Source organism: Nicotiana tomentosiformis, chromosome 1 (assembly GCF_000390325.3).
Source record: "Nicotiana tomentosiformis chromosome 1, ASM39032v3, whole genome shotgun sequence".
In the NCBI taxonomy this organism is placed as follows: Eukaryota; Viridiplantae; Streptophyta; class Magnoliopsida; order Solanales; family Solanaceae; genus Nicotiana; species Nicotiana tomentosiformis.
This window is the reverse complement of record NC_090812.1, coordinates 11,966,803-11,981,334: the sequence shown is the minus strand read 5'-3', so window position 1 is coordinate 11,981,334 and position 14,532 is coordinate 11,966,803. Positions and strand designations below refer to the sequence as shown.

The 14,532-nt window shown below is 37.9% G+C and overlaps 2 protein-coding genes across 3 annotated transcripts; one reads left to right on the top strand and one right to left on the bottom strand.

The window, feature by feature from the left end:
• The first annotated feature begins 300 nt into the window (after positions 1 to 300).
• Positions 301 to 2,574, top strand: LOC104089450 (uncharacterized). Its single transcript, XM_009594352.4, has 4 exons — positions 301 to 699; positions 1,305 to 1,452; positions 1,554 to 1,650; positions 2,091 to 2,574. Exons 1-4 carry the CDS (start codon positions 422 to 424, stop codon positions 2,366 to 2,368), a joined length of 801 nt encoding a protein of 266 aa, XP_009592647.1. The 5' UTR covers positions 301 to 421; the 3' UTR covers positions 2,369 to 2,574.
• A 178-nt stretch (positions 2,575 to 2,752) lies between these two features.
• LOC104089451 (nuclear pore complex protein NUP62) lies at positions 2,753 to 13,817 on the bottom strand. 2 transcript variants are annotated; one of them, XM_070177411.1, is made up of 10 exons: positions 12,773 to 13,817; positions 12,117 to 12,730; positions 11,126 to 11,207; positions 9,928 to 10,006; positions 9,431 to 9,553; positions 8,955 to 9,032; positions 7,649 to 7,752; positions 4,897 to 4,984; positions 4,678 to 4,776; positions 2,753 to 3,207 (listed from the first exon to the last, which is right to left on the bottom strand). In XM_070177411.1, exons 1-10 carry the CDS (start codon positions 13,639 to 13,641, stop codon positions 3,112 to 3,114), a joined length of 2,232 nt encoding a protein of 743 aa, XP_070033512.1. In that variant the 5' UTR covers positions 13,642 to 13,817; the 3' UTR covers positions 2,753 to 3,111. The 2 variants fall into 2 exon arrangements, with proteins under 2 accessions (XP_070033512.1, XP_009592648.1); XM_009594353.4 differs by having other exon boundaries at positions 12,117 to 13,817.
• Between the last annotated feature and the right edge of the window lie 715 nt (positions 13,818 to 14,532).

Below are 14,532 nucleotides of genomic sequence, written 5' to 3'. Positions count from 1 at the left end.
AATAACATACTTCAAATCCAGATTAAACAATTTAAAATTCATATCAAATTACCACCGATTCATTATAAGGGAAAAAACTTTTCACTAAGATACATGATCAAAGAGAGCAAAAACAAACATTCTTATCATGTATTCATAATGAAGAGAAAAGATAATAACCAACCTAACTTTAATTTGTGGCTACTATTTATCATTGAGTTAAATTTACTTGCTGTGATTACATATACGGACTGTGGTGACTTGTTTCAAATATAGTAATATCCGAGATTATTGGCTTAAAATATCTTATCTAACACCAACAAGAATGTTACACATCTCCCTTTTTCTTGATTCTTACGAAAGATGTAGATATCTTCAGCCCACACTAATACACTATCTCACTTCTGAGAGTTGACTTAAAAGGATAGAGGAAAACCAAAACATGGGGGGAGGAGCCATGTTGACACCATTTACAAGTACAGTAGGACAATCCAACAACTCTTCCAGTTTCAGTTCTCCCCATTCTTTGTCATCATTTTGTAACACATCCTTTGAAGAATCTTGGGTCAAGAATCGGTGTTTTGATTATGAGCCAAGAACTGAGACTCTTGATATTGAATCTTTTGATGAGAAAGGAACAACAGGGTCTCCTTATGACTGTGTATTTGGTTCTGTGCCATCTAGCTGGGAGGTTGAAAAGGCCATGTCTGATCTCCAAAGGTAAAATGATCAAATGAGTCATCTTTGCTTTTATGAGAAAGCTAATTGATTCTTTTTTTCTTCTTTTGGGATAGTTTATTGGAGTGCTTTGACAAATCAATAACTTTCTTTTTGTGCTTCCCAACACAGCTTGTACCAAATTATGTAGGAGGTTTGTCGTAGATATCGATACAACATACGCAAATGGGTCCGGAGAAAATAGTGTATTCACGGACCTTACCCCTAACTCGGTTCAAGGAAGCCAAATTATGACCGAATCTTTAAATACCGAAGAGAGAAAAGTAGATATAGAGGATTTATGAAGCCAAATCTTGCTAGTATCGGATAGATAGTTAATTGAATGGTTTAAATTATCAACTCTGAAATCCATTTCCCCTTGCATATTTTCATGTGCTAATGCTCATGCTGATATGGCAGCAAGATAAATTTAAGCTATAATGAGTCTTCCAAACTCACTAATATTAAAAGATAAAGAATTCCATTCTCCCAAATCCGAAATTTTAAAAAATTGAGAGTATGGTATGGTAATTAGAGCCTTTCAACACTATTCCCAGTTTGCATGATCTAACAATTACTTGTCTGAATCTATTATACTGTTTTTGCAGTTTCATGAGTGGGTGTAATGATCCTAAAGAAGAGATGAATTGGCCTAAAGCGATGCTAAATCCACATCAGTCGACTCTGCTGCAGTCCCATGGATATGCAAGATTTTATGATGCTTTTCATATGCTTAAAAATGAACCACCAATTCAGGTGTGACATTTTATTCCTGCATTTGATATGTCTGTCATTGATCTATATATATATATATATGTATATGTATATGTATCTGAAGGGAGTTTATTTGCATGTAGAGATTGGTTGTTTCCTTAGCTAGTGATAGAGCTGTTTGGGAAGCTATGATGAACAACAAGGCAGTTCAGAATTTGAAAGGCTCACTGATATGTGCAGGTTTACATTGATCATATTCTTAACTCATTGTAAACACTTTCCTTTTTGTTCATTAGGGTACAAATGGATACAAGCATGAAAGTATTGACTTAAGCTGTTTTTTTTCAAACTGGAGTTTTATTGCTTATTATACGAAAACATTTAATTAAGTGCACTGATTTAGTTTAGTTTTGGTCAGAATTAAAGGAGTTTCTAGGTCTGAATGCTCGGATTTGAGATGGCAACACTTAAGAATCAACATATGCAAGTAACCATTATACTCACCGTGAGAAATAAAAGGAAATTCATATGCTCAGCAGTGTATAGTTTCTTCTTTTCCCGTTTGAGTCCAATTGTTTCAGTCTTCTTAGTGAAATCTCACAAGTGGGTCCGGGAAGGGCAGGGTGTACACATGTTTTATGAAAAGCTGTTGTTTTCACTTTTCTACTCTTTTTATACAGCTGAAGGGGAAGAATTTCAAAGCTCAACTGAGGAGTCAGACATCGGATCCCTGGTAGTGAAATGGATTATGGGCATCACAACTTCAAAGCTCGCGGAGCTGATCCAATCACTGGGATCGTTGTTGAGTGAAATATTCAATGAAATACTTGAACCTGCCAAGAAAGAAAAACCCACTTCTGAACTGTCTGATCTCTTGGAAGAGAAGATTATATCTTCTTTCCTTTTATCAGTTGTTCTGTTGTTGATTGTGGTCCTGACAAGAACCCAAGGATCTTGATCAGCTTCGAATCACTTATGGGTCTTTTAGATAATAAATTTGCTGCATGCTTTGATATAGAGGGGGGAAAAAACAGTATTGTGAGCAGCTTTTCAGAAGTTAGAACCCTCACAATTGCTTCCCTCTCCGGTTTTTAAGATATTACTCTTATTCTGACAGTAGTTCATTCTTTCCATAGTTCTTTTTGTGATGGAAATCACTATCAATTTCCTTCCCATCCCAAATTGAATGGTATCACTGAAGGGGGAAGGGGAGAGTTGTTAATTCGTTCTGGGCTCTTCATCAACTAAACCATCACTAATACTTCTATGCTTCAGTTTGGAGATCACTCAATTTCAAAACAAACAAAAGAATAAAAAAGGGGTGAGGCGATGCAAGAAGAAGTATGTTCAACCTTTTAGTATATTCATATGAGACCAGATGTTACAATACAATCTGTTAATTTTAGTTTTTCCTGAATTTCCTCTACATTTCATTTAATCATCAGTGTCTTGAGAGCAATAGGCAAAAAACAAAGGAAGATTTTGAGCACAACTAAGCACCATTTCAGAAAACTATATTTTGAAACACTTCAATCACCACTCAGATGTAAGGCCTTTGAAAAGTATCACGATCTAACATCTCTGGCTGAAAACTAATGGCATACACATAGCTGGAATAAGAGATCCAACAAAAGACGAGAGATTCCCTCAGATTTGTACTTCCACATGACACTGTTCACAGCACCTGGCAGAGTTCACCAATCATCGGGTCAACCATAATTTAGGGCCCGTTAATTCACGATTGGCAGCAGATCCTTCACTTGCAAGCTTCTGAATACGAGAAGAGAATTCTTCAGCCTGAACAAATGTAAATGGTATCATTAATTTCTGATATTTAAGGTGAAAGACCCATAACTCCTCTATATTCAGTTTATTAAGGTTTGGGTTCAAGTCTAAACTTGCATCTAGGCGACGCCTTCAACAAAATAAAATCTATTCACAAATGAAGAGTAGATAACAGACCTGTAATGGTAAAGTAGGACTATGTATTAATCAGTATCAGTAATAGTAGATCCCTAAAGCATTCACTGGGTGGTACAAATTCAGTTGTACCTACACAAAGGGCAGCCGGTGCACTAAGTTCCCGTTGTGCAGGGTCCGGGAAAGGGCCGGACCACAAGGGTATATTGTACGCAGCCTTGCCCTGCATTTCTGCAAGTGGCTGTTTCCACGGCTTGAACCCCTAACCTCCTGGTCACATGGCTGCAACTTTACTAGTTACGCCAAGACAGAAGCAATGAATCTACAAAGATAAACTGAAAATGAAATGGCAGAATAGCACCTATTATTGCTTCTTAAGTCAAGGTCATTTGACATGCAACTACATATTATGACAAATTAACAGATACCTGAATAAAATTGAGTGGTGCTTAACAGAATTTAGTTAGCTTGCTAGAACAATCTTTGGGCATAAGGTACAATTTGGGGTAGTAGAGAGGAGGTATAATGGACCTTTTGCCCTAAAGTAGATGCGTGGGAATATAACCGCAGGCCTCAAGAAAGTGATTTCCCACCGGCAATTATAATTCATCAGATTGACAAGTCGAGGTGGTGATGCCTTCCTAAATCTTTGAACCACATGTAGTGTTGATTTTCGGCAATACCTTTTTAGCCTCTAACCAAAACTAGACTCTTCGTGTTTATCCATAAGAATTAAATTCAAAACCTTGTCCTATCTATAGATTTTTCTCTTGTGCTTGTGAATTTAAAATGGATAATAAATTGAATTAAATAGTTAGAAACTTACTAGATTAGTATATCTCACCCTGCAAGATCAATGATTCTTCGATTTAGTATTTACAAGTGCCTATCATACCCTACCTTACCATGCAATATCAAGGACACTTAAGAAAATCATAAAAGAGGCATTTTAGCATCATATCATCAAAATGATCCAAAAAGAAATGTAAAGGAAAGATGAGTACGATTTCAGCTGAATTGTCAAACAGCTGCTAATACCCCACATACACTAAATTACTTTATAAATTAATCTTCTCTGTTAAAAACTGTATTAGGGATGGCAATGTCTCCTCACAATATCTATTTCACAAATATAAAAGTTCTTGACTCATACAGAACAATATCGCCATTTTTGTTCCATAAGATTATCTGGAAGATCGAATTGAAAGACTAAGACTTCCCTTGTTTTTCTTTTCTTCCACCTCTCTCCAATCATTGTTTACTAATCCAGCGTACTTACTTTTCATTCTGATTTCATTTTTAGGCTACAAAACAAGAGCCAGAAAAAGCATGAGAGGCAATGTTCACCTTTTCATCAATCCACATCAGTGAACTCAATTGATTGTTTAAGATTCGAACAACAACATCAAGCGGTGTCATTCCATCTGGTGCCTCAAGTTCTCCACCCTAAATGAAATAGAAAAATAAACATAAAAATATATAACCAGCATATTGTATTAACTTTACACCATCTAGTCATAATGCTAAGGTCAGGGATGGAAGCAGAAACAAATGAAGGTACAAGACCTGGCTGGCGTTAAGTGTATTAATGATTGACTTGATCTGCTCTGTCATCTTCTCCATTTCCCTCTCCACAAATTCAGCCTGTTCATACCTGAAATTTCACCAAGTCCTCAGATATTGATGCATTACAAAATTGGGTGGAGGATTATAGAGGAAAAAAGAGGCAGAAAGAATCTACAATTAAGAAAACCAAAGTTTAGTTCTTGACTGCACAAGGTATTGTACAAGCTTGCTTCTGCCTGCTGGAGTAACTAAAGGACAGATCAAATCAACAGTTACCTTTTAAGGCCCGAATTTTTGCACTAGCAAATGGATAATATCACCTTCACATGGAAACCATTGCCGCTAAAAATATATACTTTTAATCTCCAGGTTTATAAACTTAATTATTTGCATTTAAAATATACTTCATTCTCTGTTACTTATTATGTATATAGAAAGAAGGTTCCTTTTTCTAAACAAAAATGCTAATTTTTTGACAATAAAATTTTTAAGTGAAAACAAGGCAAACTCATAGCGTGGTACAATTCAAAAAGTACACAAGTGCAACATGACAAACAAGGTAGCATGGCACGAGATGTGGACATTCTTGAAAAATGTATAACACCAAGCACTAAGCAACCTCGATTCCCCTTTCTTTTCTTTCCCCATTGCCTCATTTTTTTTCTTTACAACTCCCTTGTCTCTTCAATTCTTTTCATTCAAGCTTCAATGTTCATCATGTCCACATCCAGCAATCGGAATAAAACGAAGAGGCTGCCGGATCTTCGAAAGGGAATAAAAATAATTTGTTTACATGGTAGCATACTTGGGGCCTATTTGTTTTGGATTATGAAAATAAATTCAGATGATATAAATGTGTGATTAGGAAAAATTAATTAAGATAATATCTTACTGAAGAAATAGCTCCAGAGACCCGTAGTGATTAACAAAACAGATTAAATCAGGAAAGTCTATAGAATCCGAGGAAATAATCCAAACAAAAAGAACCCGCATTTTATTGGTTGGAATACGTAGGAACTACTCTAAAGCACATATATATGCTATCTAACTTAATTATCTGTAAGGTGGTTTACAACAACAACAACAACAACTCGGGATTATACCCGGTATAATCCCACGTGTGGGGTCTTGGGAGGGTAGTGTGTACGCAGGCCTTACCCCTACCCGGGGTAGAGAGGCTGTTTCTGAAAGACCCTCGGTACAAGGAGATGAAAAAGAGGCAATGGGACAATAACAACAACAATAAGTCAGGAAGACAGTGCCAACAACCTAAGAATCAACCCAAAAATAAATATGGGAAAGGCAGTATCGTCAATCAGAGCAATGAAAAGGTACTAGGCAACCGGAACAGAAAAACAGTACGAACACAATAAGTACTACTATCAAACTAAAGCAAGACACTAACAAACTAGCCTAACACCTCAACGGGGAAGAAAAACGCCCAACTACCTAATAACCTACGACTTTAATACTCGCCCTCCAAACCTTCCTATCTAAGGTCATGTCCTAAGTGAGCTGGAGTCGCATCATGTCCTGCCTGATAACCTCTCCCAATATTTCTTAGGCCGACCTCTACCTCTTCTCAGACCTGGCAAGGTCAACCGCTCGCACCACCTAACCGGGGCGTCAAGGCTTTTCCTCTGCACGTGCCCGAACCAACTAAGTCTCGTTTCCCGCATTTTATCATCCATGGGCGCCACCCCCACCTTTGCCTGAATATATTCATTCCTAATCTTATCCAACATAGTATGCACGCACATCCACCTAACATCCTCATTTATGTTACTTTCATCTTTTGGATATGAGAATTCTTAACTGGCCAACACTCAGCATGATACAACATGACCGGTCTAACCACCGCTCTATAAAACTTGCCTTTAAGTTCCGGTGGCACCTTTTTGTCACACAAGACGCCAGATGCTAACCTCCATTACATCCATCCCGCCCATATACGGTGTGTGACATCCTCGTCGATCTACCCGTTCCCTTGGATAATTGACCCAAGATACTTAACACTCACTTTCTTGGGGATGACTTGTGAATCAAGCCTCACTTCACATTATGTTTTCCCCGTCACGTCACTGAACTTGCACTCCAAGTATTCTGTCTTTATCCTGCTCAACTTGAAACCTTTAGACTCCAGGGTCTGTCTCCAAACCTCCAGCCTCTCGTCGACACCGCCTCGTGCCTCATCAATCAAGACTATATCATCAACAAATAACATACACCATGGCACCTCTCCTTGAATATGGTGCGCCAGAGCGTCCATCGCCAAGGCAAATAGGAAAGGGCTAAGCGCAGATCTTTGGTGTAACCCCATAACCACCGGAAAATGCTCCGAGTCACCTCCTACGGTCCTAACACGAGTCTTAGCTCCATCATACATGTCCTTATTAAGAAGGAAATTTAATGTCTCAGCGGGTGTTGCAACGTTTAAGCTCCACGAAAAAATTCTTGACCATTTGCTATTACATGAAAAACTGGGCTTATTATCTCAATTACTTGTTACTTATTTCATCTTTATTACTGCAATTGAAATTGGCTCATTAAAATGGAAACCAGAAGACGGCAACATAATGCATTTTATCGTGCTTGTTTAAGGTCATGAATGCACCACTCCAGTCAAAGAAATGGAATGAGATTTTTGCAGCTAATACTATCAACAAGCTGGATACGAATTTCGAAAGCCCATCATTATGCGATGGCTTCAAAGAAACAAGAAGCAAAGAAGATTAACCAAACATGCACTCACATTGCATCCCTTGTTGATGCAGCTTCATCATCAAGAATCACACCTCTCTCATCTTTGTAAATTCTGTCAGCTTCTTCTTCCATGCTTTGCAATGCCTTGTCAACCTAACAGAAGTGAGAAAAAAGAGAACGAACTTTTGCTATGACATCATTCCAGAACAAGTTAGAGCATAGTGTATACATAGAATCAACAAAGTTAATTACCTATGAGTATCACAAATGCACGGGGTTGTTACCATAGTATATGTCCTTTAAAATGATAATCACTATAAATCACAAACCAGGAGTTACAAGAAAAAAAACATAGCAACTGCTAAGCACTGCCTTAAGTAGGTAGTGAAGATCCACTCAAAAGTTAACACAATACTCATCATATATACAAGGTAAAAAATATTATGCCTTGCCTCAGTCCATCCTCAACCATGGATGACAGATTGAGAAGATTTCAGAAGATCTAAACTTATATGAACTTGAAATATATGTTGAATTGACAATTCATTTCGCCAAAACATGCCCTTGTTAAACAGGGGAGAGGTGTATGGACTAATAAATCCTTCTAAATACTCTATAAATTTAACATACCCTAGTCAGATTCTTTGTAGGAAGACCTATGATGCTTAGAATTGAAATATGACAGCTGAAATTGAGTAGCGCTACCATAGTACTAGGGATAGAAAGATATCTGAAAAATTGAAAGGCAAGTTCAATAGAGCGGGACAACCATGTTACACGAGAGTGATCATTAGGCCTATCTAATGATTGAGGACCAGGCAGAATAAAGCACGTTGAGGGAAGTCCTAAAATCTCTCGACATCAATGCATACTTGACCATGATTAAAACACAACGAAGCAAAGGATCAAACTAATTCTGATTAAACTAGTTATACGTGCAAGAGAGTATAAGATATAGAGAACCACTGAGTTGCCTTAAAGGCAAAGCATTTTGTACCGGAATGTAGTGGTCCCAGGCAGAACAGAATGAATAAGATTGAAGTAGCAACCTTAATGGATCTGGAATGGCATAGCTCTTGATACCGACTAATAACAGCTTTCTTCAATTATACATTGACACTAGAAAGTATGCACAAGTTGGGTATCAAAGAATCTCATTCAATTACTCCAGAAACATCAACCAAATTAGGATTTGGAAACACGTCTTCAGAAGACCATTTTACCACCAATATTTTGGTTAAAATTGCACAAGATGAGATAAGCATGGAATGCTTTCACAATCAAATAAAGTATTAGACATAGGTCATGAAATGAACGACTCAAATTGCAGGAAAAGATAATGGTCATTAAGTAACCTCTTCCTGATGAGTCTCAATTAGCTCCAGTTGTCGCTCTAAGCTGGCTTGTGTCTCAACAACCTTTGCAACTTCACTCTGAGATAGTAAAAATGTAATTGCAGATGTCAAATTTCCTATGAAAAATAACTGAAGACGCAATTTCTACAAGTATTTTTAACAAAACCATAACTAAAGAACAAGGCTAAAATCATACTAGTAACTCCATTAACAGAAAATTAGCGGCAGAGCTTAACTAGAATGAACGTAGTGCTCCATTATTAATCTCAAAGAATACGAGTAGATCTCTTAATAGGAAACATCTACCTAACTGTTACACAAGGAAATTTGAAAAATATTCTCACCCCTGAGGGGGGTTTGGGGGGCTAAGAGCTAACTGAATACAGCAGATACAAAATAGAAATGCATTTACAGAGATCTTGAATTACATCTGGGATTTAAAGAAGAATGCTGACTTTAAATAAACTTCGAGTTACCTCTAGTCTGAGAAGAATATCACGGTTCTGCAAGATCCTTTTGTCCCAGTCAGCTATTGCATTAGCCTGCTTTCTAAATTTTGCAGTGCGTTCTTGCAGCTCAGCGTTCCATTCCTTGATGATCTTTCATTGAAATAAGGAATATGCAATAAGTTCAATAGGTAACAACGTAACTAACAGGGAAAAAGTGAATTCCTCAACAAGAAACAGGGATGGGTGATAATCCATTGAAAAAGCCTCGACAACCGACCAAGAAAATACTAAAGTTACTGCCTCTATCACCTATCCTCCTTTGTGAAGTATGTTCATATAATTAATTTTTTGCTAAAACATTGCTCTGCCAAAAAAAAAAATGAAACTTAGGCATGTTCAAGTAATCAAGCCTATAGTTCAATACATGTAATCCAAAGCTAAGTGCATTGTATCAAACTAGAATTTGATTAACAAGGGAAAAGATAGTGAAAAACATACTAACCAATTTTTAGCACATATATTACCTCTTCTACAGACTTTCCTGTAATTTCCGAAGGTAATTTCGGTGTGGAAGTGGCAGCTACAGTAGAAGTTGAAGTAGTCCTGCAGAAAAAGGGACAAACAAAATAAGGTTCAATGCCAAGCTAATGCACATACAGCAGGTCACAGCAAAATTTGAACTCCACTGATTAATAGATTCGCTAATTAGTTGCAATAAAATTCTAAAAATAGTGTTTTTTAGACAGTTAGACATGAGTAGGGAAAGGAGAAGCAGAACTCTTTAATTCATAATAGAAGGACTCTTCTCTTTACTAAATAAAACAACCACGGAAGCAGACAGAAGCGAACTTATTTGATATTACTACTTTTTTTAATAACCAATTTTTATTATATTATTACAACTGAATCCAGCCTAGGTGATTTTTGAGGGGACTAATTGTGACTAGCGCTGCACTATTCTACAAATTCACGATTAACATTAAACAGTATTGACAAGCAATTCTAGTTTCTTCTTCCCCATTGACTTATTTGTGATCATTGGAACTTCTTTTGGGGTGGGATACAATAATGAATTTACTGATGTTGGAAAACAATACAGGTAGTATCCGGAGAAAAAAGAAGAAAAACAGAACCTACATACTTCTGTACAGATAATACTTAATCGCCTTTCAAAACATAATAGCCAATTGCCTACACTAATAGAAAGCTTGTGGGTACTCCAAAAATTAACCTTTGTAATCCTAATATGTTCCAATTTAGAGCTTTAAACTTGATAGTTCTCACGATGACAGAAAGGAACTCACATACTTCCTTACAAGATTTGAGGAATTTTGTGAATTAGAAGAAAGCAGTGAGGAGAATAAGAGACCAGCAAGCCATACAAAAACTAACAGTTACTGGATAGAGCTTTCTACAATCTTTGGAGGCCTAATGATCTGAAAAGTCAATCAGTGAAGGAGCGTGACCGTGAAGGACCGAAAGCTTTTTTGAAATAAATTATTACAGTGTTACTGTATTAATCACAAAGAAAAACCAAAAATGCTGCTCCATCCAAACACACACGCTGAAGTGAACTCATCAACTATCTACTGCAGTCACAAAGTCATTCATTTACTTTTCACTTTTCATCTACAAAACTCTCTTCACTGGGACATAACCCAGGGGCTTTATTCAGTCAGCTAAAAAGGTTTTAAGTTACTTTACAATAAAGCAAATACATACCCACTACTAGCAGTTACAGTCGAGGCTGATGATGTCGGAGCAGCTGAACTTGTTGCAGCACCAGAAGTTGCGCTTGGGACACCTAAGGAGTAAGGGAAAAACCTTATAATAACCATGATATTTAACAAATGACACTTAAAATCCCATACCTAGGAAGTGCTTGAAACAGGACAAAGTAACATAGATGCCGGGGGGAAACGACATTATCAAACCAGAGTTTGCTTTATGAGGGTCAATTTCACCCTACTTTGAGCTTAAATAGGGTGATAATTTCATTCTTTGAAAGTAATAACTAAATGTTTACAAACGACAAAAAGTATTCTCACTTACTATTTTTCATCAAAAGAGCAGCCAAATACATTTGATAACTTAGTCAATGATTTATTTTGCTCTTACATTCACAGCAATTCAAAACAGAAGATAAACGACGCACTATTAATTTCAGGATGTGTAAACGATTAAGCAGACTACTACCATCAGTCCTTGTACAACAACAACAACAACAAACCCAATATGTTCCCAATAGGTGGGGTCTGGGGAGAGTAGTCTGTACGCAGACCTTACCCCTATCTAATGCATGTGGTACCATCAGTCCTTGTAAAACGTATTAAAGTTCTTCTAGAGATTTCCATATGATCTCACAATGTTGTTCTTATCCTAACAGATCAAGTTTATAGTGCTCAGTTTTGTAATTACTATTGAGATTAAACAACCCAGTTTAAGAGCAAAAGAGTTCTTCCTCAATTCCCTGTGTCAGTTTAGCACAGCATTGCTTTGCCTTTCCATTTTACTTTCTGAAGTCATAGACAACGAATCCACCAGTCTGGGTGTGAAGTTCCCTTAACAATTAATTTCACTTCATTAATCAATTAAGGTTCCATTAAAGTATATTGGCCACTATAGTCAAATCATAAGCAAGTTTAGTTATCATATGATACAACAGCTACAATATAGACAACAACATTCAACCAAAAGTATGAGTGAAACTTACTAAAGCTTGGCACAGCCGCAGTTGATGCAGATGTTTTGCTAGACAGCGAAAAACTTGTGGTTGGAGCAACAGCACTTGTTGTTGAAGCTGAAGAAGAGGGTGCAGCATTAAATGCCGGAAATGTCAGAGATGAACCAATCCCGGTTCCACTAGTTGTAGAAACAGCAGAGGAAGCTCCCGTAGCAGCTGCAGTGGTAGAAATGCTGGTAGTAGTAGTAGTAGTAACTGTCGAAAACAAAGGCGATGAAGCAATTGAAAAACCGGTACTAGCAGGTTTGGACACCGGGGCTGCACTTGAAGAAGCAGTAGAGGAAGACGTATTAATTGCAAAAGCAGAAGTCAATGAAGGAGCACTCGGAGCGGTTACAGAGCTTCCTGCCCCCTTTGTAACTGAAAATGACAGAGAAGTAGAAGCTGAAAAAGGTGATGATGAAGAAACTGAAGCTGGCGTGGTCCCAAATGCAGTCGAAAAGGAAAATGCTGGTGCAGGTGAACTAGACGCTATCACCGATAATGAAAATGCAGGTGCTGCTGAACTTGACGCAGATAATGAAAATGCAGGTGCTGCTGAACTTGACGCTGATAATGAAAATGCAGGTGCAGGTGAACTTGGCGTTGATAATGAAAACGCTGGAGCAGATGCTGCTGAACTAGAGGTGGAAAATGAAAACGCTGCAGGTGCTGCTGAACTAGTTGATGGCGTGGCGAGTGAAAATCCCGGTGCAGAAGATACCGAAGTGGTGGTTGCAGCACTTGACAGTGAAAATGACGGGGCAAAAGATGCTGAACTGGCAGCTGCTGAACTGGCAAACGAAAATGCCGGTGAAGAAAATGCGGATGCTGATGGGGCCGAACCAGAAAAACCGAATGGAGTGGTTGAAGAAAACGTAGTGCTAGTTGTAGTTGCTGCAGTTCCAGTAGAAGCAGCAGTTAATGGTGATGAAAACAGAGAAGAAGAAGAGCCAAATAAGCCCAAGCTCGAACTTGAACCCGAACCAGAGCCCGACCCAAACAAGCCCGGCGACGGTGTACTTGACGACCCGAAAAGTGCAGAACCACCGAAGGGGGATGAATTGGCAACGGCGGTAGCTGAAGTTGTCCCAAACAATGGGGAACCACTAGCAGATGTAGTGGATCCGAACAGGTTCGTAGTGGTACCAGAACCGGACGAAGATCCGAATAAGTTTGAAGTGGTACCCGAACCGGACGAAGATCCGAATAAGCCTGGTGGGGGACTGGAACCAGAAGAGGCACCAGATGAAAAGCCAAACAACGCTGTAGAAGCACCGGTAGAAGAAGAACCGAAACCGGCGAAAGAAAATGAAGGACCGGAAGAGGCTGAAGAAGCAGAAGAGCCAAATCCAAAAGGAGAAGACGTGGCGGGGTTAGGGTTAGGGTTAGGGTTTGAGAAGGAAAATGGGGAAGAACCGGTAGCAGCGGCAGTGGTGGGCATGGAGGAAGAAGACGGGTTTGAAGAGAAAGAGAAGGGCGAAGAAGAGGAGGATAATGAAAAGCCTGTCGACATTGCTAACGGAGCTACGGTGGCGCGTGTATCCTACTTCTTCCTTGTTCAAAATTCACCGCCGGAGCAGGAGAGGAAAGGAGAGTATCAGCAGGGGATAGTGAGGGTTTTTCAATGGGCGAGCGAACTGCGTAGAGAATAAGCCGAGCAGTTGGCCCTCTCAAATTTCTTGTTTTGAAATTTTGCCCCCTCCAACTTATGTCTTTAGACAATTTTAGGAAACAGAGTTTTTTGAAAAAAAGTTCATGCTAAACAAAAATAATTTCGATTCCTAGATTGTCCAAAAGACAACAATCTGCCAACTTACCCCTATCTTTTAAAAGATATTTTTTAATATAACTAACTTCTCAAATATATTTTGAAAATTTGAGTTTGAAATTTTTCAAAAGAAAGTTACTTTATTTTACAGTAATTTCACATACATACATCTTTTACAAAAATCAGAAATCAAGTTAATTACCATAAAGGTTAAACTTTTACATAAATCAAGTTAATTGTGAGACTACAATATCAATTTTAAAAAAAGACATGCCAATCTTTTTCATCAGATGGATCAAAAGCTTTGAAAATCTATACCGATGATGATCTAATTTTAGCATAACTCAATCGTAATAAACTGTCTTAATTAAACCTACCCACCAACAAGAAAATTGAAATGGCCAAAATGCTATGCTATTTGTAGACAATAAGTTTACGCCAAGAAAATAATCGAGACTGAAAAATATTACAACAATCGTAGTATTTGATTTCAAATAATATGAGTGTACAATCTCTATGAATTCTCTCATTCTTCTTTTCCAATATAAATTCAAGGGCCTTTGAGCTTGACGTAGAATTTGAATTTGATTTATCTGTTGCGAACGCTTTGATTGTCGCCACGAATTTTATCACGAA